Raw genomic sequence first — 23,280 nt, 5'->3', positions numbered from 1 at the left:
GCTGAAGCTCTGAGTCCTTCTCCACCAGCCCCCAGAATTTTTATAACATGGTGGGGGGACCTCAGAAAGAAAAAAGGTTGAGAACCCCTGTTCTGTAGAACTATGGTCAGCCCTGTTGTGTTTTAAAAAGAGAAAAAATATCTGATGTGAACTACAAGCAATTTCACATTTAGTATTCATTATTAAGTTTTTTTTATTCTGCTGAAATGAAAGAGAATTTGATAAACTGGAAAATATAGGAACAAATGCGCATCTTCTATGACAACATAAAATAACATCAATCTTCCACATTACTTTTCTCCCTCTATTCTCTTTGGGGAAAAAAAATGGATTCAGTTTGTGGAACGTTCTCAATCTCTTCCCTTTAAACGACTGTGGAAAAACCTTGAATTCTCTTTATCTTCTCCATGCAAATGGTTATAGATAGAGAGCAGTAGATTATTAATGCTGTAACTCAGAGGATACAAAAGATGAAAAAGTAAAATAAAATATTTCAATTGAATTGACAATTTACATAATTAATCATCTTATGGGGTTTTTAATCAGAAGTACTTTTATTTGCAAATGCATTACATACTAAGTGCAACTTTTTTTTTAAGGGTTATGTGTGTTTGAAAGAGAAAAGTAACAAAGTAAATGTTAGAGAAACTGATGCGCTCTCAAGGTTTATTTTATTTAAAATATTTTTTATTAGTGCAGTGTACTTCCTAGTTCAAATCTGGCCAAAAATAACAAGTAAATATCCCAATTACAGTAATAGTGTAGCAAACAATTTAGGTAAATGTACATAATGTCCTCATGGGACCCACAAGTCTCCCACACATACTCTTTTTTAAAGAGACAGCACAATACATTAGTCACAGTTTTTAAATATATCATGTAGCTACTTCAGCTAAACAGGATGAATTATTCCAAGGAAAATTACAGTAATTAAACAAGATTCACCACTGAATTTTTTTTATTAAGGCTTGTCTATAAGTTTCATTTTAGCTGTCTTTAAGATATAATATGTACAGTTATGGGTCCTGGGGATCCCATTGGGGGATCAGGGCCATAGTTAATCTTTAAATATTTGACAAATGGGCTCATATCTTTTGTTAAATATGAAAATATAAAAAAAAATCAGATTTGTGGTTTAGTCTAGTAGTGCACCTTTCCAGTGTTTCTGCCTCCGTATTTGAATTGCAGCTTTACACAGGTTTCATATAGCAACATGCAAATCTCTACTGAAAAATGTCCCTTTATCTATTGGAAAGACCAGGTAGGTGAGGTAATATCTTCTATTGGACACAGGCACCAACTTCTATTTTACCCTGGGGGTGCTCCACCTCAAGGTCCCACCCTCGCCCTGCCTCTTCCATTCCTGGGGGCCCTGCCCTCGCTCCACCTCTTCCCTCTCCACCCCTTCCCCAAGGCCCCTGTCCATCACTCTCCACCCTCCCCCAAGCTCCTCCCCAAACCGTCAAACAGCTGTGGCTGATAGGTGCTGAGCAGAGTCGGCACAATGTATTAGACCAACTTCTGTTGATAAAAGAGATGTGCTTTCTAGCAACACAGAGCTCTTCCTCAGGTCTGGGAAAAATACTCAGAGTGTGAGCTAAAGACAAGGTGGAACAGATTGTTTAGCATAAGTAGTTAACACATATTGCAAGTTTCAGAGTAGCAGCCGTGTTAGTCTGTATTCGCAAAAAGAAAAGGAGTACTTGTGGCACCTTAGAGACTAACAAATTTATTAGAGCATAAGCTTTCGTGAGCTACAGCTCACTTCATCGGATGCATTTGGTGGAAAAAAACAGAGGAGAGATTTATATACACACACACAGAGAACATGAAACAATGGGTTTATCATACACACTGTAAGGAGAGTGATCACTTAAGATAAGCCATCACCAACAGCAGGGGGGGGAAAGGAGGAAAACCTTTCATGGTGACAAGCAGGTAGGCTAATTCCAGCAGTTAACAAGAATATCAGAGGAACAGTGGGGGGTGGGGTGGGAGGGAGAAATACCATGGGGAAATAGTTTTACTTTGTGTAATGACTCATCCATTCCCAGTCTCTATTCAAGCCTAAGTTAATTGTATCCAGTTTGCAAATTAATTCCAATTCAGCAGTCTCTCGTTGGAGTCTGTTTTTGAAGCTTTTTTGTTGAAGTATAGCCACTCTTAGGTCTGTGATCGAGTGACCAGAGAGATTGAAGTGTTCTCCAACTGGTTTTTGAATGTTATAATTCTTGACGTCTGATTTGTGTCCATTCATTCTTTTACGTAGAGACTGTCCAGTTTGGCCAATGTACATGGCAGAGGGGCATTGCTGGCACATGATGGCATATATCACATTGGTAGATGCGCAGGTGAACGAGCCTCTGATAGTGTGGCTGATGTGATTAGGCCCTATGATGGTATCCCCTGAATAGATATGTGGACAGAGTTGGCAACGGGCTTTGTTGCAAGGATAGGTTCCTGGGTTAGTGGTTCTGTTGTGTGGTGTGTGGTTGCTGGTGAGTATTTGCTTCAGATTGGGGGGCTGTCTGTAAGCAAGGACTGGTCTGTCTCCCAAGATCTGAGAGAGCGATGGCTCGTCCTTCAGGATAGGTTGTAGATCCTTGATGATGCGTTGGAGAGGTTTTAGTTGGGGGCTGAAGGTGATGGCTAGTGGTGTTCTGTTGTTTTCTTTGTTGGGCCTGTCCTGTAGTAGGTGACTTCTGGGTACTCTTCTGGCTCTGTCAATCTGTTTCTTCACTTCAGCAGGTGGGTATTGTAGTTGTAGGAATGCATGATAGAGATCTTGTAGGTGTTTGTCTCTGTCTGAGGGGTTGGAGCAAATGCGGTTATATCGTAGCGCTTGGCTGTAGACAATGGATCGAGTGGTATGATCTGGATGAAAGCTAGAGGCATGTAGGTAGGAATAGCGGTCAGTAGGTTTCCGATATAGGGTGGTGTTTATGTGATCATCGCTTATTAGCACCGTAGTGTCCAGGAAGTGAAGTGTCCAGCCACACTATCAGAGGCTCGTTCACCTGCGCATCTACCAATGTGATATATGCCATCATGTGCCAGCAATGCCCCTCTGCCATGTACATTGGCCAAACTGGACAGTCTCTACGTAAAAGAATGAATGGACACAAATCAGACGTCAAGAATTATAACATTCAAAAACCAGTTGGAGAACACTTCAATCTCTCTGGTCACTCGATCACAGACCTAAGAGTGGCTATACTTCAACAAAAAAGCTTCAAAAACAGACTCCAACGAGAGACTGCTGAATTGGAATTAATTTGCAAACTGGATACAATTAACTTAGGCTTGAATAGAGACTGGGAGTGGATGAGTCATTACACAAAGTAAAACTATTTCCCCATGGTATTTCTCCCTCCCACCCCACCCCGCACTGTTCCTCTGATATTCTTGTTAACTGCTGGAATTAGCCTACCTGCTTGTCACCATGAAAGGTTTTCCTCCTTTCCCCCCCCTGCTGTTGGTGATGGCTTATCTTAAGTGATCACTCTCCTTACAGTGTGTATGATAAACCCATTGTTTCATGTTCTCTGTGTGTGTGTATATAAATCTCTCCTCTGTTTTTTCCACCAAATGCATCCGATGAAGTGAGCTGTAGCTCACGAAAGCTTATGCTCTAATAAATTTGTTAGTCTCTAAGGTGCCACAAGTACTCCTTTTCTTTTTGCACATATTGCAAGAGATCAATCAGAATGAACTGGCCCATTAACACCTCTGCTGCCATAGAACAAAAAAGGGAGGTTATTGATTAAAGATTGTTGTAATAAGTCATAAAAACAGCGTCTTCATTAAGACCATGAGTTTTAGTGTCTAGCAAAGTTATGAATTCAAGCTCTAAGGCTTGTCTTTTAAGGGTGTTATGCAGGGTTTCTTTAGGACGAGGACTGAGGTCAGTTATGGAGTGATGGTTTTGTGAAATCATTTGCCCACGGGTGATACAATGTTTTTGTCTTCTATCATTTTTCTGTGTGAGTTCCTGCAAGAGTGTAGTGATTGGTTTCAGCCACATAGCTGCTGTTGGGAAATTTAGTTCACTGGATGTGGGTACACCACATGCAGTGATAAGGGTACACCACATGCTGTGATGTGTAGGACCCATGGATCTTGAAAGGTGTGTAAGCTCCTTTATCTACTGGACATAAATATCTCTCATAATGTTCTTTGCACCTCCCATAAATGTTAATTTAGACAATATTACATTCACAACATGGAATGTAGAAAAAACCTGATGCTTCCTGTGACTCTCTGGGTGGCTTGTTCACTTGCATTCTTTGAAATTCCACCAATTACAATTTTCATAGATTCTCAGGTTCCCAGGCCAGAAGGGACCATTGTGATAATCTAGGCTGACCTCCTGTGTCACACGGGCTATGGAACTTCCCCAAAATAATCCCCATATAAAGAACAGATCTGTTAGGAAAACATGCAATACTGATTTTAAAATTGTCAGTAATGGAGAATCCACCACTACCCTTGGTAAGTTGTTCCAATGGTTAATTACTCTCACTGTTAAAAATGTACACCTTAGTTCCAATCTGAATTTGTCTAGCTATAACTTCCAGCCATTGGATCCTCTTAGATGAAGAGCCCCATTACTAAATATTTAATCCCCAGGTAGGTACTAATTGACTGTAATCAAGTCATACGTTAAAATTCTCTTTGTTAAGCTAAGATCACTTTGAGCAATATCAGAAAGGCAAAGTATTAAAGGAAAGAATTATGTGGATCAAGAAGGGCCTTATTTCTGTGTCTCTCATTGCACCCTTCCTCTTCAAAGATTGATTCTGTGTCTTTCTCACTAAGACTGTCTTGTGTTCCCTGTTCCTACCTTTCTATACTCATTCATATACTATATATGGTCTTGTTAGTCCAGCTCTTTTATTTGTTTTTTGTCAAAGGTGCGAGTTTGGTGAGAAGTTTATTGGGTTCCCACTTTTGGTTAAAATGAAGCCCTTCACTTTCTCTTTTGTATATGGCAGGGATTAGCAACCTTTGGCCCACGGCCCACCAGGGTTTGGCCCGTGGCCCTAACTTTGTTTACCTGCCGCGGTTCGCCGCTCCAGGGATGTGCTGGCCGCCGCTTCCTGCAGCTCCCATTGGCCTGAAGCAGCGAACTGCGGCCAGTGGGAGCTGCGATTGGCCAAACCTGTGGACACGGCAGGTAAACAAATCGGCCCGACCCACTAGGGGGCTTACCCTGGCAGGCCACGGGCCAAAGGTTGCCGATCCCTGGTATATGGTTTTGAAGATTTTAGGCTACTTAGAAGAGGGGAAAAGCAAATTGCCTCAGGTAGTGCATCATCCTATCATTTCTTTTATTTTAGTATATTTCTAAAAAAGTCTTAATTGTACTACTAGTAAGATTCCCAAGTAAAGAGTTTTCCAGTTTTCGGAATAAGTAGATAGAAGAATGGGCATCATTTGTCCCATTTAAAAATTTCTTTTCTCATAGCCTCAAAATTCAGTCTTCGGATATTTCATCCTTTTCAGTATTTTGCTTTCAGGTTTGGTTCCATGTACGGTTTTTTTTAAATGTTTGCCGAATGGCAGAGAACAAAGGCACTTGTTTTTGTATGTTGTCATAGTATGCTTTGACTGACATGTCTCCATGATAAGAGATTTTCCAGCTATGGAACTAAATTAATAGAAAACTGTTGTTTCAAACTCTTTACAGGTACATCTACCTTTATTGAAGCATTAGCAGCCAATGGTACAACCAACATACAAACATCTGTAACAGGAGTGACAGCTAGCAAACGGAGATTTATTGATGATAGGAGAGACCAACCTTTTGACAAGAGGCTACGTTTCAGCGTGAGACAAACTGAAAGTGCTTACCGGTATAGAGACATTGTTGTCAGGAAACAAGATGGATTCACGCATGTTTTGCTATCAACAAAATCATCTGACAACAACTCACTAAATCCAGAGGTTAGAATGTTTGTTTTATTGGTTTGATTTGTTTGCTTGCTTTTTGGGGGTGGTGGTACAAATATTTTCAACAGCTATAATTACAGTATTATTATTAATCACAGAAATATGAAAAAACAACTGATAGTTCAGTAGGTTCCAGAAAACTCATACTAGTGCATTTAAAGTATTGTAAATGTGTAAATATTATATTTTCTTGCCTTTTAAAATCTGAATCTTAGTATGTTTGTGTGTTATTTATTAACACTGTACAATACACTACATTATCTGAATATTTAGCACTGCAGCCTTTCATAATAAACTTAGTGGTTTATTAAGTGCAACTTTAAATAAACTTCATCCTAAAGTCAATTCATTTTTCTGAACTGGTTGCATATGCCACCTGGTGTTCAAATTACAGAAATACTGAGAGAGTGCTGTAGCAACAGATGCAGACTGCCGTATTTCTTCAAAATGATTACATTATCTCAGTGTAATCATATTTGTGATCTGTACATTTTTTTAACATACATTACTAGTCTCTCTTTTCCTTTGGACAATGAAAAATTTGAATGTGTTTAAACAAACACCTGCAGCAGAATTTGCAAGTATCCCAAATACTAGGGAATACCCAGGAATGTAAAAGTTCAGTTTCAGACCTGTCAAAAAAGAACAACAGTTTGTTACTTTTTAATAACACAATAAAAAGAGTCTGACGAATTTAATTCCTGCTGATTTTCAGGTAATGAAGGAAGTCCAAAGTGCACTGAATACAGCAGCTGCAGATGACAGTAAACTTGTGCTGCTCAGTGCAGTTGGTAGTGTCTTCTGCTGTGGTCTTGATTTTATTTATTTTATACGACGTTTAACAGATGATAGAAAAAGGGAAAGCACTAAGATGGCAGAAGCTATTAGGTATGTAAAATTGTTTTCAGTCATTTAAGTGTTGATTTTTTTCGTTGTCTAAACTAGTTTATTTTTAATTTATCTCATAAAAGATCTAACTATATTCTTCTTAGTAGAAATTTAGTGTGGTCAAACGTTCGGTTGTGATAATATATATACAGTGTGCAAAACTTGTTTATATTTCTGTTCAAGTGTACACTTTATTCATAGCTTTTTACTCCATTTTTGCCATGTTGAATTAGAGCCCCTGTGTCTGATAAAAACTTAGCATTTTAGTGTTCCTAATATAAACAATTCAGACTTGAGAAATGCTTTTAAAAGATTATTTTAAATATATTGTTCAAAAGCAGTACAAACAATATAGAAATGTACTGAAAGAATAGATTGAACAAAGTCCATATAAAAAAGGTAGAATGACAGACATTCTAAAGGGATGGCTTAATCTTTGTGAGCAACATCCTAATGCTAGCTGTCAAATTCCATATTCAAATAAATGAACTTAATGTCTTATAAAGCATAATTTTTAATGAAAGTAACACGCAGCTGAGGTGGACACTGTGCCTGTGTTGGATTATAGGCATTTAATGTGTACCTCTTATAATATCTCAAGGATATTTTTCCCCATGTAACTTGTAAACTGGTTTCCTATTACATTTTGATTACCTGAACGTTTACATGTAGCATAAATATCCAAAAATATAGATAGAAGAACAAACACACGTAATTCACTCTTGCCTTTCTTCAAAAAAGATAAAAGGTTTCATGTGTTCATTGATTATGTAAGTGGTGAAGCCGTTTGAAACAAGTGGCTAATAAGGGCTTGCTTACATGTGGAAATTATGCCTAGAAAAGGTAAAGTGTGAATTTAAAGTGCTATAGCTGTTCCAGAATTACACCCTGTTTGGACACTTTTATTCCAGAATAAGAGTGCCTTTTTCCAGTTTTAACTTAATCTTTGTCAGTTTCACGAGTAGTGCAGAAGTTTTCCCACAATTCTGTCTGGCAGGAACATCAGGGGGGAAAAAATCACTCAACGCTGGGAACACCTGACCTTACAACTCTAGGTGTATTTGTGAATTCTATTAGGTTATAATATTTCCTAAGAAAATACTGTTGATGCCAGATTCTTAAGCTCTGTTTGGGCCTGAGCCATCTTCCATTAGAGTCTGTGGGAATCTTTTCATTTGCTTAAATGGAAGTTAAATCAGGCCTTCCATTTTAAAGGTTGCCCTTCTGTCTTTTAGTGAGGAAAAAATTTGAGATTGCCTGCTATTCTGAGATTCTTGAATTGCTGAAATAAGGAGTTTCAATACGATGTTTATTCTAAATGGGCCAGCAGAAGAAGCTACAGAAATGGAAAGAGAAAACAAAAGTGTTGTTCTCAAGAGAAATTGGTTTGCAGGAAATACTATTTAAGTCTGCTGCCGGGTGTCAAAATACAGAAACTCACTACCTACTTAACCTATTCTTTCTTGTAAAATTTTAATGCTATAGGAGGCTAATTATAACTTAACTACAGTAGGACTGTTCTTTTTATTTTTTTTCCCCAACAACTGCCTTATGTTGATGAAACACTGTAGATTTGGCCCAAATTCTCAAATTTTTACATAAATTTTTATCTTCATTTTTAAAAAAAGTATGAAGCAAAAAGGAGCTCCTGTACAATTCTACTAGCTGAAAATTGGAGAAAACCATTGAGGTGAAAGGGGCAATCTCCATTCTGCCTTATTTAAGTCATGTAAAATCTGTTACAACTTTTGTTCTGGAATCATGGACTTTAAGCCCAATGTGACTGAGACTGATTAGATAAAAGGGGTAGAAATGCCAACCCTAAAAGACAGTTTTTCTGCCCTTTACTCTGGGATAGCCATTTTTTGCTCTAAGGAAGGGGCATATAGGCTCAACCTTCTAAAACCCTCTTCTGTTAAACTGTTTCTGAGCCCACTCTGCTGGCTAGCTGTTGTGGTCAGTATGTATTACATGGCCAAAAGTGTTTTCAGCTGAGTTAATTGACATTAAGATGCCTTGCTTCTCCAAGAAAGCCAAATTAGAAGCAATAACTCAAGATAATGGTTCACTTGTGACTAAGTTTTGCATCCTCTGATGAAAATGGTAGCTAGCAATGCAGTGACCAGGAGAAGTGCTTTATGGCCTAGAATAGTGTGTTTTCCTTCAGAATTTGTACTGATGTTCATACCAGTCAGGGACCACCATCTGATAGGACAAGACCTGAATCAGATTCTGAGATATCATACTGGACCAAAAGGTCTTCCCCCTCCACCATGCCAAGCTGCCTTCTTCACATTTTCATCCTGACATGAGGAGGCTTTAGAAAATATCTGAGATTTAAATCCTGTCTTAAACTCACCAGGTAACACCCTTTCTGACAGCAAAGAAGTAACAGCCCAGTCCGTGCATTCCAAAACATCTTAAAGAAAGCTCTGGCACTTTGCTACCTACCTCTCGGCTCTTACAGCTTGGTTCTAAGGAAAAGATTTTTTTCATTTTTATAGTGGGAAGAAAATCCAACTGAGGAAATATAGGTACTTTTGTAATATCAGCAGGTTTTTCCACAGAATGCTTTTAATGTCAGACTCCCTTCTGTCTTGAGCAAGAGGAGGTTACTTACCTGTAACTGGAGGTTCTTTGAAATGTGTGGTCCCATTTTGGATTCCAAATGTAGGTGCGCAGGTGTGCCATGTACCGGAGCTGGAAGGTTTTCATAGCCGTGCCTGTTGACCCACATGTGCATTGTACGTCCTCTTCGTGTTTGCAGCCAGGGCTATAATAGAATGTGAGAGTCGATGCCACTCCAGTATCCCTCTTACCACTAAGTAGTCTATGCCAAAGCAGAGGGGATGGAGGGCGGGTATTGGAATCCAGATAGAGACCACACATCTCAAAGAACCTTCTGTTATAGGTAAGTGATCAGCATGGAGGTGGGTGTGAGGAACTGTCGTCTGGAGTACAGCACGGCCTATAATTGCGTCTGCAGCTGCCACCAGGACGATGGCGTAGTGAGATGTGAAAGTGTGAATGGAGCGCCATGCTGCATGGCCGATGTCTTGCCACAGAACCTCCGTGAGACAGGCAGTTGTGGTTGCGAGCACTCACGTTAGAGTGCACTGTGACTCCAGGAGGTGGGGGACATCAGTGCACATGTAACATTCATGAATGCACCCTGAGATCCACTTGGAGATTCGCTGTCAGAGGGCTTGATCTTTGCATCCATTGGCAATGGTGATAAAGAGTGTTGGTGATACCCAAAAGGCACGGGTGTATTGTAGGTAGAATGCCAGCGCATGTTGGATGTTGAGGGAATGCTGTATTCTAGCCGCATGGAGGTGTGGGTTTAGGATAGAAGACTGGGAGGTGAATGCATTGATTCAAGTGGAGTTCTGATACCACCTTCAGGAAAAAATTGGGGTGCAGCCACAACAGAAGTTTAATATTTTGTGGAAGACAGTGTAAGGAGGGGGTAAGCCATTGTGGCCATAAAGTTGCTGACCATCTTGCCAAGGTAATGGCAACTAAGAAGATAACCTTCATGGAGAGGTGGGAGAGAGAGCACGTAGGGAGGGGCTCGAAGGGCGGTTTTGTGAGGGTGGAGAGGACCAGATTTTGGTCCCATGAAGGTGGGAGTTTGAGCAGACCTTTTAGGAAGTGTACAGTGGTAGGGTGTATGGAAACAGAAACGGGGGGGAAAGGGCACTAAGCGCTGCCAGGTGGACCCATATGGAACTGATGGTGAGGCCCAACATTTAAAGTTCAAGGAAGTAATCAAGGATGATGGGTATGGAGATCGTCTCCAGTGGGTGGCGATGGCAGTGCACCGATAAGGCAAAGCACTTCTACTGCTCCCAGTAGCAGGTGGTGGACACCCTCCTGCTTTGCATAAGTATATGGCACACCAGGGTCAAAAACGCCTTGTCTATCCCCAAGCTCCATCCAAAAACCAGGCCATGAGGTGGATAAGGCCTGGATTGGGATGTCGTAGCTGGCCCTGAGTGAGGAGATTCAGGCATACACAGAGGCGGAGTGGTGTGTGAGCAGAGAGGCGAAAGAGGTCTGTGAACCAATACTGACGAGGCCAGAATGGGGCTGCCAGGATCACCGTAACTCGGTTCTTGCAAATTTTGCATAGGACTTGCGGGAGGAGGAGAGCTGGGGAGAAAGGCATAACGGAGATCACCCATCCAGGGGAGGAGAAGGGCATCTCCCTGTGAGTCAGCACCCAGGGCCCTCCCTGGAGCAATAAAGGGGCAGTTTGCGATTCTCTCTGGTCCCAAAGAGGTCCCAATGGGGGATGCCCCAGCTGCTGAAGTGCTATTGGAGAGTGACGTTGTGCAACTCCCGCTCATGGTTCACGTGAAGGGACCTGTTGAGCATGTCTGCGAGGAAGTTTTGGGTGCCTGGGAGGTATGTGGCCTGGAGAGTGACTTGGTGTTTGACGCACCAGTTCCACAGATGGATGGACTCCGCACAGAGGGAGGGAAACTTAGCTCTGCCCTGCTTGTTAATATAAACAACTGCTGCGATGTTGTGTGAGAGTACTTGACTGTGACAGGACCATATGAGGGGGAGGAAGGCATGACATGTGAAATGGGCCACTCTCAGCTCCAAGATGTTGATATGCATCCTGGCTTCTCATGGTGTCCAGAGGCACTGAGCTCTGTGGTGAGCCAAGTGGGCCCCCCCAGCCTGTGAGGGAGGAGTCTGTAGTGATGGTGGTTTGGGGGGTAGGAGGAGAAAAAAGGGGAACCGGTCACGTTGGGGTCGGTTCACCATGTAAAGGAGACTAGGACTGTCTGGGAGAATCGAACTCTGCTGTCAGTATGGTCTCTGTGTGGTCTGTAGATGTAGAGGAGTCACATCTGGAGGCACTGCATGTGGAGGTGGGCATGGAGCATTATCTAGGTGCAGGCTGCCATATGTCCCAGAAGGGAGAGACAGTGGCGGATGGTGGTGCGGGTTTGACAGCGCAAGTTCATGATTGAGAAATTGAGCACAGTGAAGTGGTCCTCTGGGAGGAAGGCACATGCCATGTTGCATTCCAGCCAGGCCCCAATAAGGTTGATCAAATGGCAAGGGACGAAGACTGACTTCTCTTTGATGATGCAAATACCAAGGGAGGTAAGAAGGGTGCGAAGAGGTAGGATGGCTGCAATGACTTGGTTGGGAAAGTGCAACAAGGAGCCAGTCGTCTAGGTAAGGAAACGGTGTAATCGCATGTGTGTGACTTTTGTGAAGACAAATGGAGTTGTCAGCATACTGAAGGGGAGAACTCAGAATTGGTAATGGTGATGTCCCATCATGAAGCAAAGAAACTTCCAGTGGGCCAGGTGAATATCAATGTGGAAATAGGCATCCTTCACATCGAGCGCTGCAAACAGGACTCCCAGGTGGGGAGAGAGGATAATCAATGCAAGCATCACCATGCAGACCTTGGATTTCTCAATGAATCTGTTGAGCAGTTTGGATCCCAGGGCAGCCTATAAGGCCCAAAGTAAAGGTCTCTGCCTATCAGCAGGCCCCATGGGTGAGTGGAGAGGAGCAGTGACCTCAGTAGAGAGCAGTGGGTCTAGGCAACCAGAGGTGTGGGGTGGCCCCGAGGGTCCAAGCGGCATTAGTTGAGCTGCTGTGATGGGCGGTAAACACAATGGGGAGAGCGCCGGCATGGGCCCTGGTGGAGCCAACAGTACCATTGGATTGTGTTTCTTTTTTGTCTTACCCTCAAATCTGGGATCCTTTAGTGGTGGAGTGGCCAGGTCAATGCGCGATTTCTCACCCGACTTGGCACAGTTCAGGGAGGGAAGGTTATGTCCTGATCGGGGATCTGTTCTTGTAGCCGTGGCTGTGCTTTTTCCCCTCATGGCGGAGCTTCTCCGACAGTCACGGTAACAGTGGATCCGGTGCTTGGAGGAGTGCTGGTCACTGGTGATGGGGGATGCACCACTGGTTTTGCCAGTTCGGGATCTCAGTACACACACGGGCACATGTCCTCCTCCATGAGGAACTTCCTGTGGTGAAGTTTTCAAGCCCTTTGCATTCAGGCCTGGAACACTTTGCAAATACTGCAATTGATGGGAACATGAGCCTCTCTGAGGCAATACAAGCAGTGTTGCTGCTCGTTGCTCACCAAAAATGAGCACGGGCACAATGTACAGTTCTTCAAGCCAGCCTGACAGGGCATAGTTAGTCCCTATATTTGGGCGAGGGGGGAAGGTTGTTCCCCAAAGAGGGAGAAAACTACACTAACTTTACTAACTGCAAGGAAAAACAAACTATTTACAACTATATACAGATAAAAGGGAAAAGATCACTCTCTCAGCGGAGCTAAGAGCATGGAGGAACAGGGGTTCCAACTCCAGCCATGTGGCAGTAGGAGGAAACTGGAGCGACATTGACCCACACAGCCTATTATAGCCGCAGCTGCAAACACGAGCGGATGCATGATGCACATATGGGTCAATGGGCACTGCTACGAAAAACTTCGGGCTCTGGTACATTGGATACCTGCACGTCCACATTTGCAATCCATATATGGACCATCACTAAAAGAAGAAGCAAGATTATAAACAAATGTGGAAATTGATTTGTCACTATTTTGCAACTGAAGCAATTGCTTTTTTTCAGAAAGTGCCCAGTAACCAAGGGAGTGTATTTCTATGTTTCATTGTTTCAAAACATTTGTGGTTTCAGATAATACAATGCGTGATCAAGCCTGTTTCCTTTTGTCTCCTCATGTTCATTTTTGTCTCCATCCTTTTTGGCCTGATTAAACAGTAATATGTTGACTTTTTGTTTATGCTAGAGAAATTCAGCAATGCAATACTTTTGGAAGTGCTTGTTGTACTTGTACCACACCTTGGCAATAGTGCATGAGGACAGCCAGCACCATTGCAGGGCTATTGTGAACAGAAAGCTGCCCCAATATAATGCTTTTATCCAGTACTCCTACCCCAGGCAGTCACACCTTTGAAAGTTTTGATGGTTGTGTTCTCTACTGTAGACAAGACTACTCAGGTTTTTCAAGTCTATCCCAGACCTTCTCACTTAGGAGTAATTTTTAATGTAAATCCAGAATCAGCGAGCTAAACAGAAAGGGCTGTTGTCCTGACGTGTTTACATACTTGAGGGTTGCGTGCTTTGTTGCACATATGAGGGGCTCCTTGCATCCCTCCATTTCTCCCGAATCCCCACAAGTTCTGTGTGTCATCCTCCCATTCCCCTCTATTTCAGGAACTCCCTACCACCCCACCCTCATGTCAGGGGCTCTCTTGCCCCTTCCCCACAATATAGTCCCCCATTCTCCCTTCGCAATTCTAAATTAGGTCTCAAAAATATGACAGATTTCAATGTAATAGTTGCTTGAAGGTGCTTCGTGTTTGTGAGGTAATCAAGTTTGGAATAAACTTTGGATATGGGAAGAGAGAGAAATTTCACAAAATCCAAATTATGTGATATGTTGGAAAGTATTCTGTTACACTATAAACATAAACATTTAAATGGCCACTCTCACCCCAAGGCTCTCAAGATTTTATTCCCTCTTCATTGCCATTTCCCTGGGATTGATTGCATGCTTCTATCTTACCCAGATGGCACTTATGATACACATTTGAATTCCACATGTTAACCCATGCATTATCCAAGCCTTTGATGCCATTGGGTGCTAAAATAAACGGATGTTGTTCTGGGTGGCTAAAGGAAGATGAGTTTGCTTATCCTTAAGGCACTTAGACCTCTGAGGATCATGATGAACATGGAAGATAAAGGGATGAAGCGGGGAAGGTTTTAAAGATCTGTGATTGATAATGGGGCTGAAGTTATTGAATTATTACTTTTCCCACTTGTTTCCAAAAAGCAGATTTGTTTTTTTCAGGGAAGGCTCCCCTTTCTCTCTGTTTTAAGATAAATCTGGGAATGCTCCCTGAGCATACTCAGTAATGTTCTACTACCAGTGATGTCAATTGCCACACACAACCACCCCTTAAGGACCACGTAGGGCTATGGGAGGTCTGCAGATACCCAGTGGTTGTGTTCTGCAGAGGGTGAGGGAGTAGAGCAAGTTCTTGAAATGTTGTTTACAGCTAGTTGCTGCAGAGACTATTTATTACTGAGTGCTGAGCAGCTGATACATTTTGCTGCTAAAATGTGTAGTGATGGAGTGTTCGTTTCTTTTCAGGAATTTTGTGAATACTTTTATTCAGTTTAAGAAGCCCATCATTGTAGCAGTAAATGGCCCAGCCATTGGACTTGGAGCATCTATATTATCTCTCTGTGATGTGGTTTGGGCTAATGAGAAGGCTTGGTTTCAGACACCATACACTACTTTTGGACAGAGTCCAGATGGATGTTCATCCCTCACATTTCCTAGGATAATGGGCCTGGCTTCTGTAAGTAACTTTAATAAAAATAAATAATCAGCTTTCTGACCCATTAGTGTTTTATCTACAGTGATCCTGTCATGTTTTCATTGGTGCGTGGATTATAATTGTTTTATGAAATAAAACATGAGAAATAAATATATATTTTAGCTTATCTACTCTGATTAGACTATGACGAGGCCTCCATGGGCATACAAAAGAAGAGTGAGAGGGTGCATGGGCTAATTATAACCTTTCTCCTTGTGCAAGGTTAACTGGCTGTAGTGGCAGAGATCTCCCCAAAAGGGAAGGAGAAGGGAAAACTGGGCCACAAACATGCTTCCTCTCCCTCCATATTAGCCAGCAGATCTGGGCCAGCACATGAGGGATTGAATGCTGCATCCTTTAAAGGCGTAAGGCAGAGACTGTTCTGTTCCCCCAGTGCTCCTAAAGGCATAATGCCTAAGTCAAGCACAACCACACTGGAGTATTGCATTTCTAGCTGCCACCTATAGTTGCTTACTTCCCACAATCTTACCTTAACATGTAAGATATATCCATGTATTTTAAGTTGCGTGGGTTTTCTCTCCGTCATGCATGAGTAACCTCGTCAAACTTTCCTAGGATGCACATACCAGTTGAAGTGGCTTTGTTTAATATTAACATATTAATATTCTGATATTTTATTTCTCTCAAGTGTTCCAGTAAGACACTTTTGTTTGTCACTCCTAAGTGTTATGCCAGGGAAGTGTGTAGTCTGTAGGATCAGTAAGTTAAAAACATGTTCCCATATCATGTTACTGCTGAAACTGCACTTACATACAGCTTAAAAAAAAATCAAGTACAGGGACAACATTTTAAAAAAGCTGAAACAAGCCAGTTTTCTGCATTATTTTTCATTTTGCTTCATACTACTATGCATTTTATTTCAAAATATATATGCATCCTTCTGAGCACCATTTGATGTTAGACTTGCAGCCTAAGCCAGTATGAAATTGACTAGCAGTTCCATGAAGCAAGTGCCTAGGTCTACCTGCATTTTTTTTTTCTACAACCTTCCCTCCACCACACCCACACCCACACACACAGAGGCACTTACTGATTGATTTAAAAGGAACTTTAATTTTTTTTACTAGTGTAATTAAAGTTTGAATAGATTTCATAACTAATTAAGAGACCTCATTGTGAGACAGTCGGCTATAGTTCTTTAATAGAAAAATTTAAATGTGTTAGATTAATAATTTTTTTCATACTCGTGTCTCCTCTAAATGAGCAGTCATTTCTTTCCATTTGTATTTGATTTCTAGTTTTGAGAAACTTTGTGACTGATTATTTTTTAGAAAGTTTGGGTTTAGATTGCATGAAGCCTGCCCTTTTCATGTTCCTTGGGGAATGTATTGATTTTTCTACTTGTAGCAAAAATGATTCTTAAATCAGCTGGTTCTGGCTAACCAGAGATTGAATACTAGACTAGATGGACCATTGGTCTGATCCAGTATAGCAATTCCTATATTATTGTATTTTTTTTTAAAAATAACTACGTTCTAGAACATATTGTCCCCTAGGATCATGTTTATAATTGTCTGGAGAGGGGATCATGTGCTAATCGGATTTTTTAAAAATAAGGATAAAATGGAGAGAGGAATTGGAACAGAATGAGCAGGAAACAGAGGAATGAAGGAATAGTGTGTCTATGTGGCAAAAAAGCCCCATGGCAGTGAATCTCAGAGCCCAGCTCTACAGCCTTGGGCTTGCGCTATGATGCTAAAAATAGCCGTGTAGCCATTTGGGCTTGGGCTCTGAATCTTGGGGAGAAAGGGGCTTTCAGAGCCTGAGCCTGAATGTCTAGAGTTATCCTTAGCACATAGCTTGAACCTGAGTCTAGAGCCCTGGGCTCAGACCCACTGCTGTTTTGTTTTGTTGCTCTGTGTGGATGTACCCAAAAGAGAACTTACCACTCAATGGGTTAGTGAAACGTGTTGTGTTGTTACTTTTTACATTTTATTCTATTTCTGTGGGAAATGGCCAAGAGTGCTGTCCATTTTCAGAGCAGAAATACAGGTGTTTGCAGAATGTTGTTGACAGCAGGACTCTGGTCAAATTGCTGTTAACTTTTTGGCATGTATTGGAGCTAGATCAAGAATTAAGTGCCAGCCCATAGCAGAATGCATTCCCCTTCAAAATCTGTCAAACCATAACACTACTGAGTGCTTATTTCAAGTTGGAGTGTCTGCTGTTTTGTAGCTTGTAAATGAGATTTAACATGACCAAAACATTTTTCATTACAGTTCTTTATATACTATTTCTTGTTGAAAGAGCTCAGCCAGATCTATCAGGTTCCAAAAGAATGAAAAGTCACTCTGGCATTCATACACTGCCACAGATGATAAATAATTAGACACATTACATTTATAAACTCCCAAGTAGATTTGTAATTACAAAAAGTAAACTCAATGTTGGTTCAGAAGTCTTCACTTTGTTCTTTCTCGCAAAAGATGCTTCTTTTTCCTGATGTGTTCACTTGACATCAAGTGCTATAAGATAAGAATGTTGCATCATGGACTATAACTCTATTTAGCTACAGTTTTGTCAATCACAAATATACTTTCCAATTTTGCAAACAGGTTCATAAACTTTTTACACAAGGTGGATTTATAGGTGGATGTACCCAACACTTTCTCTTTTTGTACATGATTCATAGCTTCCTTTCTGCAACTTGAGATGGAAATCTTTTTATAGTGTCTTCCTTTGGAAATGCAAATACAGTGAAACTATTCTATGAAATCTTTCAACACATGGTGTAGTCTGTGTGTCTAGTGGACTGGGCATCAGTAACTTTATTTGTTAGTAATAGAACTCAGATCTTTTATTTCACTGTATCATTGTCATTTAATCACTCTGGGCCTTAAGTTTCCCCATCTGTAAAATGGGGATAGTGATTTGTAAGTTATTTGAAAGTTATTTGAGATCCTTGGATGAAAGTCTTAAGATAAGTGGTTGAATAATGCTTGGCACTTAAGAAATGCTAAATCTGTCAGATCCATCTTGTATTTCTTCTCGGTATTCCATGAGCTCTGATACAATGGCCTTGTCATTGAGTAATGTTTCAGTTGCAAATAAATTTACTCAATAGCCTTGTGATTTCCTTTAATGTAGAAAGTAGAAACTCAGTATTAAAGAAGGACTATCAATGCAGCACCTACTAAGAATGGACTAGAATGTTAAAAGATAGAAATATTTGTGCTTAAAATTAAGTGTTTGCAGGATCAGGGACTAACAGGCAAATAATACATTTTACCTTATTAGCATAGGTGTATTTAACATTAGAAAATAATACACACTATTTATAATAGTGCACTAATTCCTGCGTGAGAGAATTATCCTGTACTCCAATATATTTTCTCATTCCATGCCTATAATCCATTTGATAAAAATACTATTTAAAACGAGGCCTCAAAGGTTCAGAAAGAACAGAAGTTCTATCCACCTACTCTCAAAACAGCTGTTTTTAATTTAAGTATTAAAACAACATCTGTATGAGGTAAATAGAAAGGAGGAAATACTATGAACTGGATTAAAAGCTCATTCAAGTTGCTTGAAAAACTCCTACTGAATTCAGTGGACTTTGGGATTAGGCCCTGTAAGAATATCACAATTTAAATATTTAAAGTCTCAGTGGTAACATTTTTAAGCTGAAAAATTTGTTGCTGCATGACTTAAATGTGCTTTCTTCCAACACAGAAAATGAGTCAACTGAATGATGAACTGTGGAGGAATGTTACTGTTTGTTAGCGCTGCAGAAGTAAAAATTAAACCACTAAAACTAATCAAACACAGGAAATACATCAAACTGCCACTTGTAATCATTTCCATCTGTTTTTCAGATTTTTTTAAATGTTGCTATCTAATTACGATTTATTTTTAGTATGAGTTAAAAATAGCACTATTTAAAGTGAATTACATCTTAACCATTCATGAATGGAAAAAGTATGACTTTTCTCAAGTATTTATCTGGTGATTTCTTATTTAATCACAGACCCATCTCTGATTAACTACTGAGTTATGATAGCTGGCAATACAACAATTTTACATCTATTTTCTTTTTTATGTATTACTGATGTATTTGGATTAACACTGGAGAGTTACAGTACAACCAAGCATCCCAACTAGTGCAGGCATTTTATTAACATTTTCTTTTAAACTTTTCTTTTGTCATTACATTTCATATCAGAAATAACTTTTTATCCCCTCAGGCAAATGAAATGTTATTCAGTGGAAGGAAGTTGACTGCGCAGGAAGCTTGTGCAAAAGGATTGGTATCTCAAGTGTTTTGGCCGGGAACATTCACACAGGAAGTAATGGTTCGAATTAAGGAACTTGTCACATGTAATTCAGTTGTAAGTTTCATTTTATTTTCTTCCATTTTATAAATAGATTAATAATGAACTACATCATTCACTCATCTTTCTAGAAACAATTCACAAGGAGTACTTGAGATAAATTATGTAGATTGGAGCACAAAGTTTTAATACCACATTCCAATATTATCATTAAAGAATAAAGAAGTCAAGGAGAGAGAAACCTCTCAAATTATCACAGGCTGAATAGATTCTAGGATTAAGAACACAAGGCAAAATCTAAGTTATTAACTCCACATAGAAAGAGAATAATACTAGCTATCTCCAAATTAAAAATTTAAATAGCTGCCATAAGAACTGAGCAGAAATACAGAAATTAATGGCAGGTGTATTTGAGGGCGGGGGTAGGGGAGGAGAGGAAGAGAAGAGTCTTTGCTTTAACACCACAGTGTGGCTAACTCCTCTGTGTTTAACAGTAGCAATAGTGTAGTCAATAAAATCTGTCAGAAAACAAACTACACTGAAGTTTCCAAATTTGGATGGAAAATAATCCATGATTTTTCCTTCATCTCAACAGCTGGCTATAAATAGTAATAAAACCAGGGTGGGAGAGGAGAATTTTTTAACCATCTTTAAGTACTAACAGTTTCAGTCCCTTAATTACATACCTGCTCAAAGTAGCTTTTGGGGTCAGCACTTCATTTGCCCTAGAAAGAAAGAACAGACTCCACTACTTTCACATCAAAGACTCACTTACATAATGTAACTTAAATATTTACAAACATTTTATCACATATCAAAAGACTATTCTTTATATACCTGTACATAAGAATCATGAGTATAAAGTTCTTATACATTCCATTAAATTAGGTTAAACTCAGAGAGATACAAGTAGTAAGAAGATACAGAAGCCTTCCTGCTCCTGTACACAGGTGGCAGTTTCTCAGCTGGAGTTTTATCAAAATGTAAAGTATATTTTAAACTCCTAGATAGTCTCAATCTTCAAAATCAACATCAGTTTCTGCTCTTGTGAAGTCTTTGTTTTCGGAGAAGGATTGATGAATAATCTAAAAATTATCAACTTTAGCATTTAAAAGCAGCCTATGGAATTTGAATTAAAAATAAAAAAGCTGTTCTTTAGATTTAAGGCCTACCAGGTTATAATTCGGACAATCCTGGAAAACACAGTGTTGTGATCAGAATTTACCAAGTTGTTATAATGACTTCTATCCCTTTTAACACCAGCTACAAAGTCTTATTTTTATGGTAACAGGATAATCTTGAAACCCTTCAAGTTTTTCATTTATTTGGTTCATACTCAAATATTTCCGCTTTGATCTGGCAGAGAATGAAGAAGCTCCTGTATTAGTTTATGGAAAAGTAACTGCTCGATTTGGGACATATTGTCCCCTAGATTCATGTGCGTAATTTCTCTTAGCAATATTGGGATTTGCCCACATATATCTACAGGTGACTATTCCACTTTACTAACAAACATTTAGCACACAGATTACTAATATCATTTGTGGTTTTTGTGCTACAGGTGCTTGAAGAATCCAAAGCTTTAGTCCGTAATATAATGAAGGTGGACTTAGAACAAGCAAATGACAAGGAATGTGAAGCTTTAAAGAAAATCTGGGGCTCTGCACAAGGGATGGACTCTATGTTAAAATACCTGCAAAGGAAAATCGATGAGTTCTGATGAGATGTGCACTGACACTGGAATTGTATTTACCTGGACATCTGGGGCATAAAAATGCCCCAATTTTATTTTGAAAACCTGTTACCAAGTCACCCATAGCTCAAAGCTTGGGGATGGGATTGGAAAGACCCTCACACTTATTGTCAAGAGGTTGTAAAGTACTGTATCTTAAAAAAGAAACGAACAAAAAATTCTCCCTATAGCTATAGATATATATATATATATATATAGATGTATAGATATAGATATATATATATCTTTATATACACAAACTAAAAATTATAATGGAGTGCACTACCAAACATCTCTTTGAGGCTCTAGTTTTTGTTATCATTGGCTAGTACTATATCAGAAAGAATGGGGGTGGGGAGGAAGAGTGAATTGTGTTGTATTATTTTCTGTGTGGCAGGGAAGTCTGAATAATGCTTCCCCCCTTCACTAAAATACAGAATTGAAACGGGTATTAGCCAGCCCCTATTTTCACAGCCCAACAAGTGGCTTAAGATAAGGCATTGTCTTGATCTCAGAAGAAGGTTGAAATACCTCAACTAATGGAACATTCTAAATTTTTTTTGTTTGAGAATAAAACCCTGTAATGAAAGATTTAATTAGATAAATATCCCAAAAAGAGTGTGCTCAGGAGCTATGCTAAGAAAACACTCAACCCCTTTTTTGTGGGGGGAACTTGTCTAATGCTTACCTAGATAGCATAAAGAAACCACTGTCTCTTGGGGGGGAAAAAAGCTTGTTTTGCAGTATTAGTGAATCACTGAATATCTTATGTATATGAATATCCTAAGTTATAAGTTAGTTTTAGTGTTCTTTAAATAGTTTGATTTTTTTTTAATAACTACATAAGTGCTTCTGTTGCTGGGTGAGAATACTACTTTATACACAGTATGGTTTTTTCTATTTGCTGGATTAATTGATGTATTACACCAAAAATGCATTTTAGGTTCACTTAGAATATATTTTATTTAAATAAGTTAAAATTCTTTTGGCACACTATTGCATACAAAAACTCTTTTTATAAAAAACTACCTTATATTAGATGTTTAATGTTCTTTGTCAATGCTTTTTTATTATTTTAAATATACACTATATATACACAATATGGTGTAAAAGAGTGCCCTGTGTAAATAGACCTATTTTGCATTCCTTTCAGGACTGGTTACTGATTCCTGACTGCAGATATCTACTATTACTAGGGTATCTGTGCTTGCAATCTTATTGAATGTATTATGAAGAATGAAAAATCAAACCTTATTTTTGTACAGTTTTGAAGTTTATACTTGGAACTGACCACCTCCCTTCCTGGTGGAGAGCTGTACACTATGTAAATTGCTTTTATCTTGGATTGGTACAGTATTTTTGCATCTGTGGGACCTACTTTTGTTCTAGTAGTTTGAACTATATATAAACTGTACAATCTGTAAAGTTTTTATAGAATAAATATTCAGCTGTGAAAACTGGTTAAAATAAAACTAATATTTCTTAACACATTTTAAATGGGTTTCTCTCTGTCCTCTTTTTCAAATATAAGCTTCCAAGATAACAGACTCTCCCATCTTTAAAAAACCCTGTAAGTGATGGTATTACAGCAATGAAAGTTTAATGCTTTAATCTATTACAGTTTCCCCTCAGTGTGAAGTGGAGTCTCTGCTGTAAACCATTCTGTTAGAATAGCTTCATGTATTCTGTTTTCCCTCTATCTCCAAAAGACTAATCTGTTTATGATTGGCTTCCTAGGCATTTCAAAAGGGTAGAATACAGTTTTTCCCACCAGTTCTACAAACCAGTAACTGAAATTTGTTTGGAGGTGATCAGATTGAAGGGAGAGAAGAAACCCAGCATGCTAGACCAGATTCTGATTTATAGAATTTCAGCCAGATACTCATTACACTCCTCTGTCATTCTAAATAAGCCTTAAGGTGGGTATATATTGCATCTCTATGCTCCTTTATGCTGCCATGGTATTGTAAAGGGGCCTTAATGTAAATAAGGATCAGGTCAGTAATTCTTC

At 39.6% G+C, this 23,280-nt stretch overlaps 1 protein-coding gene across 4 annotated transcripts in view; it reads left to right on the top strand.

Annotated features, from left to right (window-relative positions):
* Window positions 1-22,766, top strand: part of CDYL (chromodomain Y like) — a 202,813-nt gene extending 180,047 nt beyond the window's left edge. For all 4 annotated transcript variants that reach the window (XM_043508381.1, XM_043508380.1, XM_043508379.1 and 1 more), the window contains 5 exons: window positions 5,690-5,946; window positions 6,668-6,840; window positions 15,017-15,227; window positions 19,451-19,594; window positions 21,099-22,766. In XM_043508381.1, coding sequence (XP_043364316.1) covers window positions 5,690-5,946; window positions 6,668-6,840; window positions 15,017-15,227; window positions 19,451-19,594; window positions 21,099-21,257 — 944 coding nt within the window. In that variant the 3' untranslated portion in view covers window positions 21,258-22,766. The remainder of the gene's footprint in view (window positions 1-5,689; window positions 5,947-6,667; window positions 6,841-15,016; window positions 15,228-19,450; window positions 19,595-21,098) is intronic.
* Window positions 22,767-23,280: the final 514 nt, after the last annotated feature.

Source organism: Dermochelys coriacea, chromosome 2 (genome assembly GCF_009764565.3).
Source record: "Dermochelys coriacea isolate rDerCor1 chromosome 2, rDerCor1.pri.v4, whole genome shotgun sequence".
NCBI classification, from domain to species: Eukaryota; Metazoa; Chordata; order Testudines; family Dermochelyidae; genus Dermochelys; species Dermochelys coriacea.
Note: the sequence above shows the minus strand (reverse complement) of the source record. Positions and strands in the feature narration are given on the sequence as shown.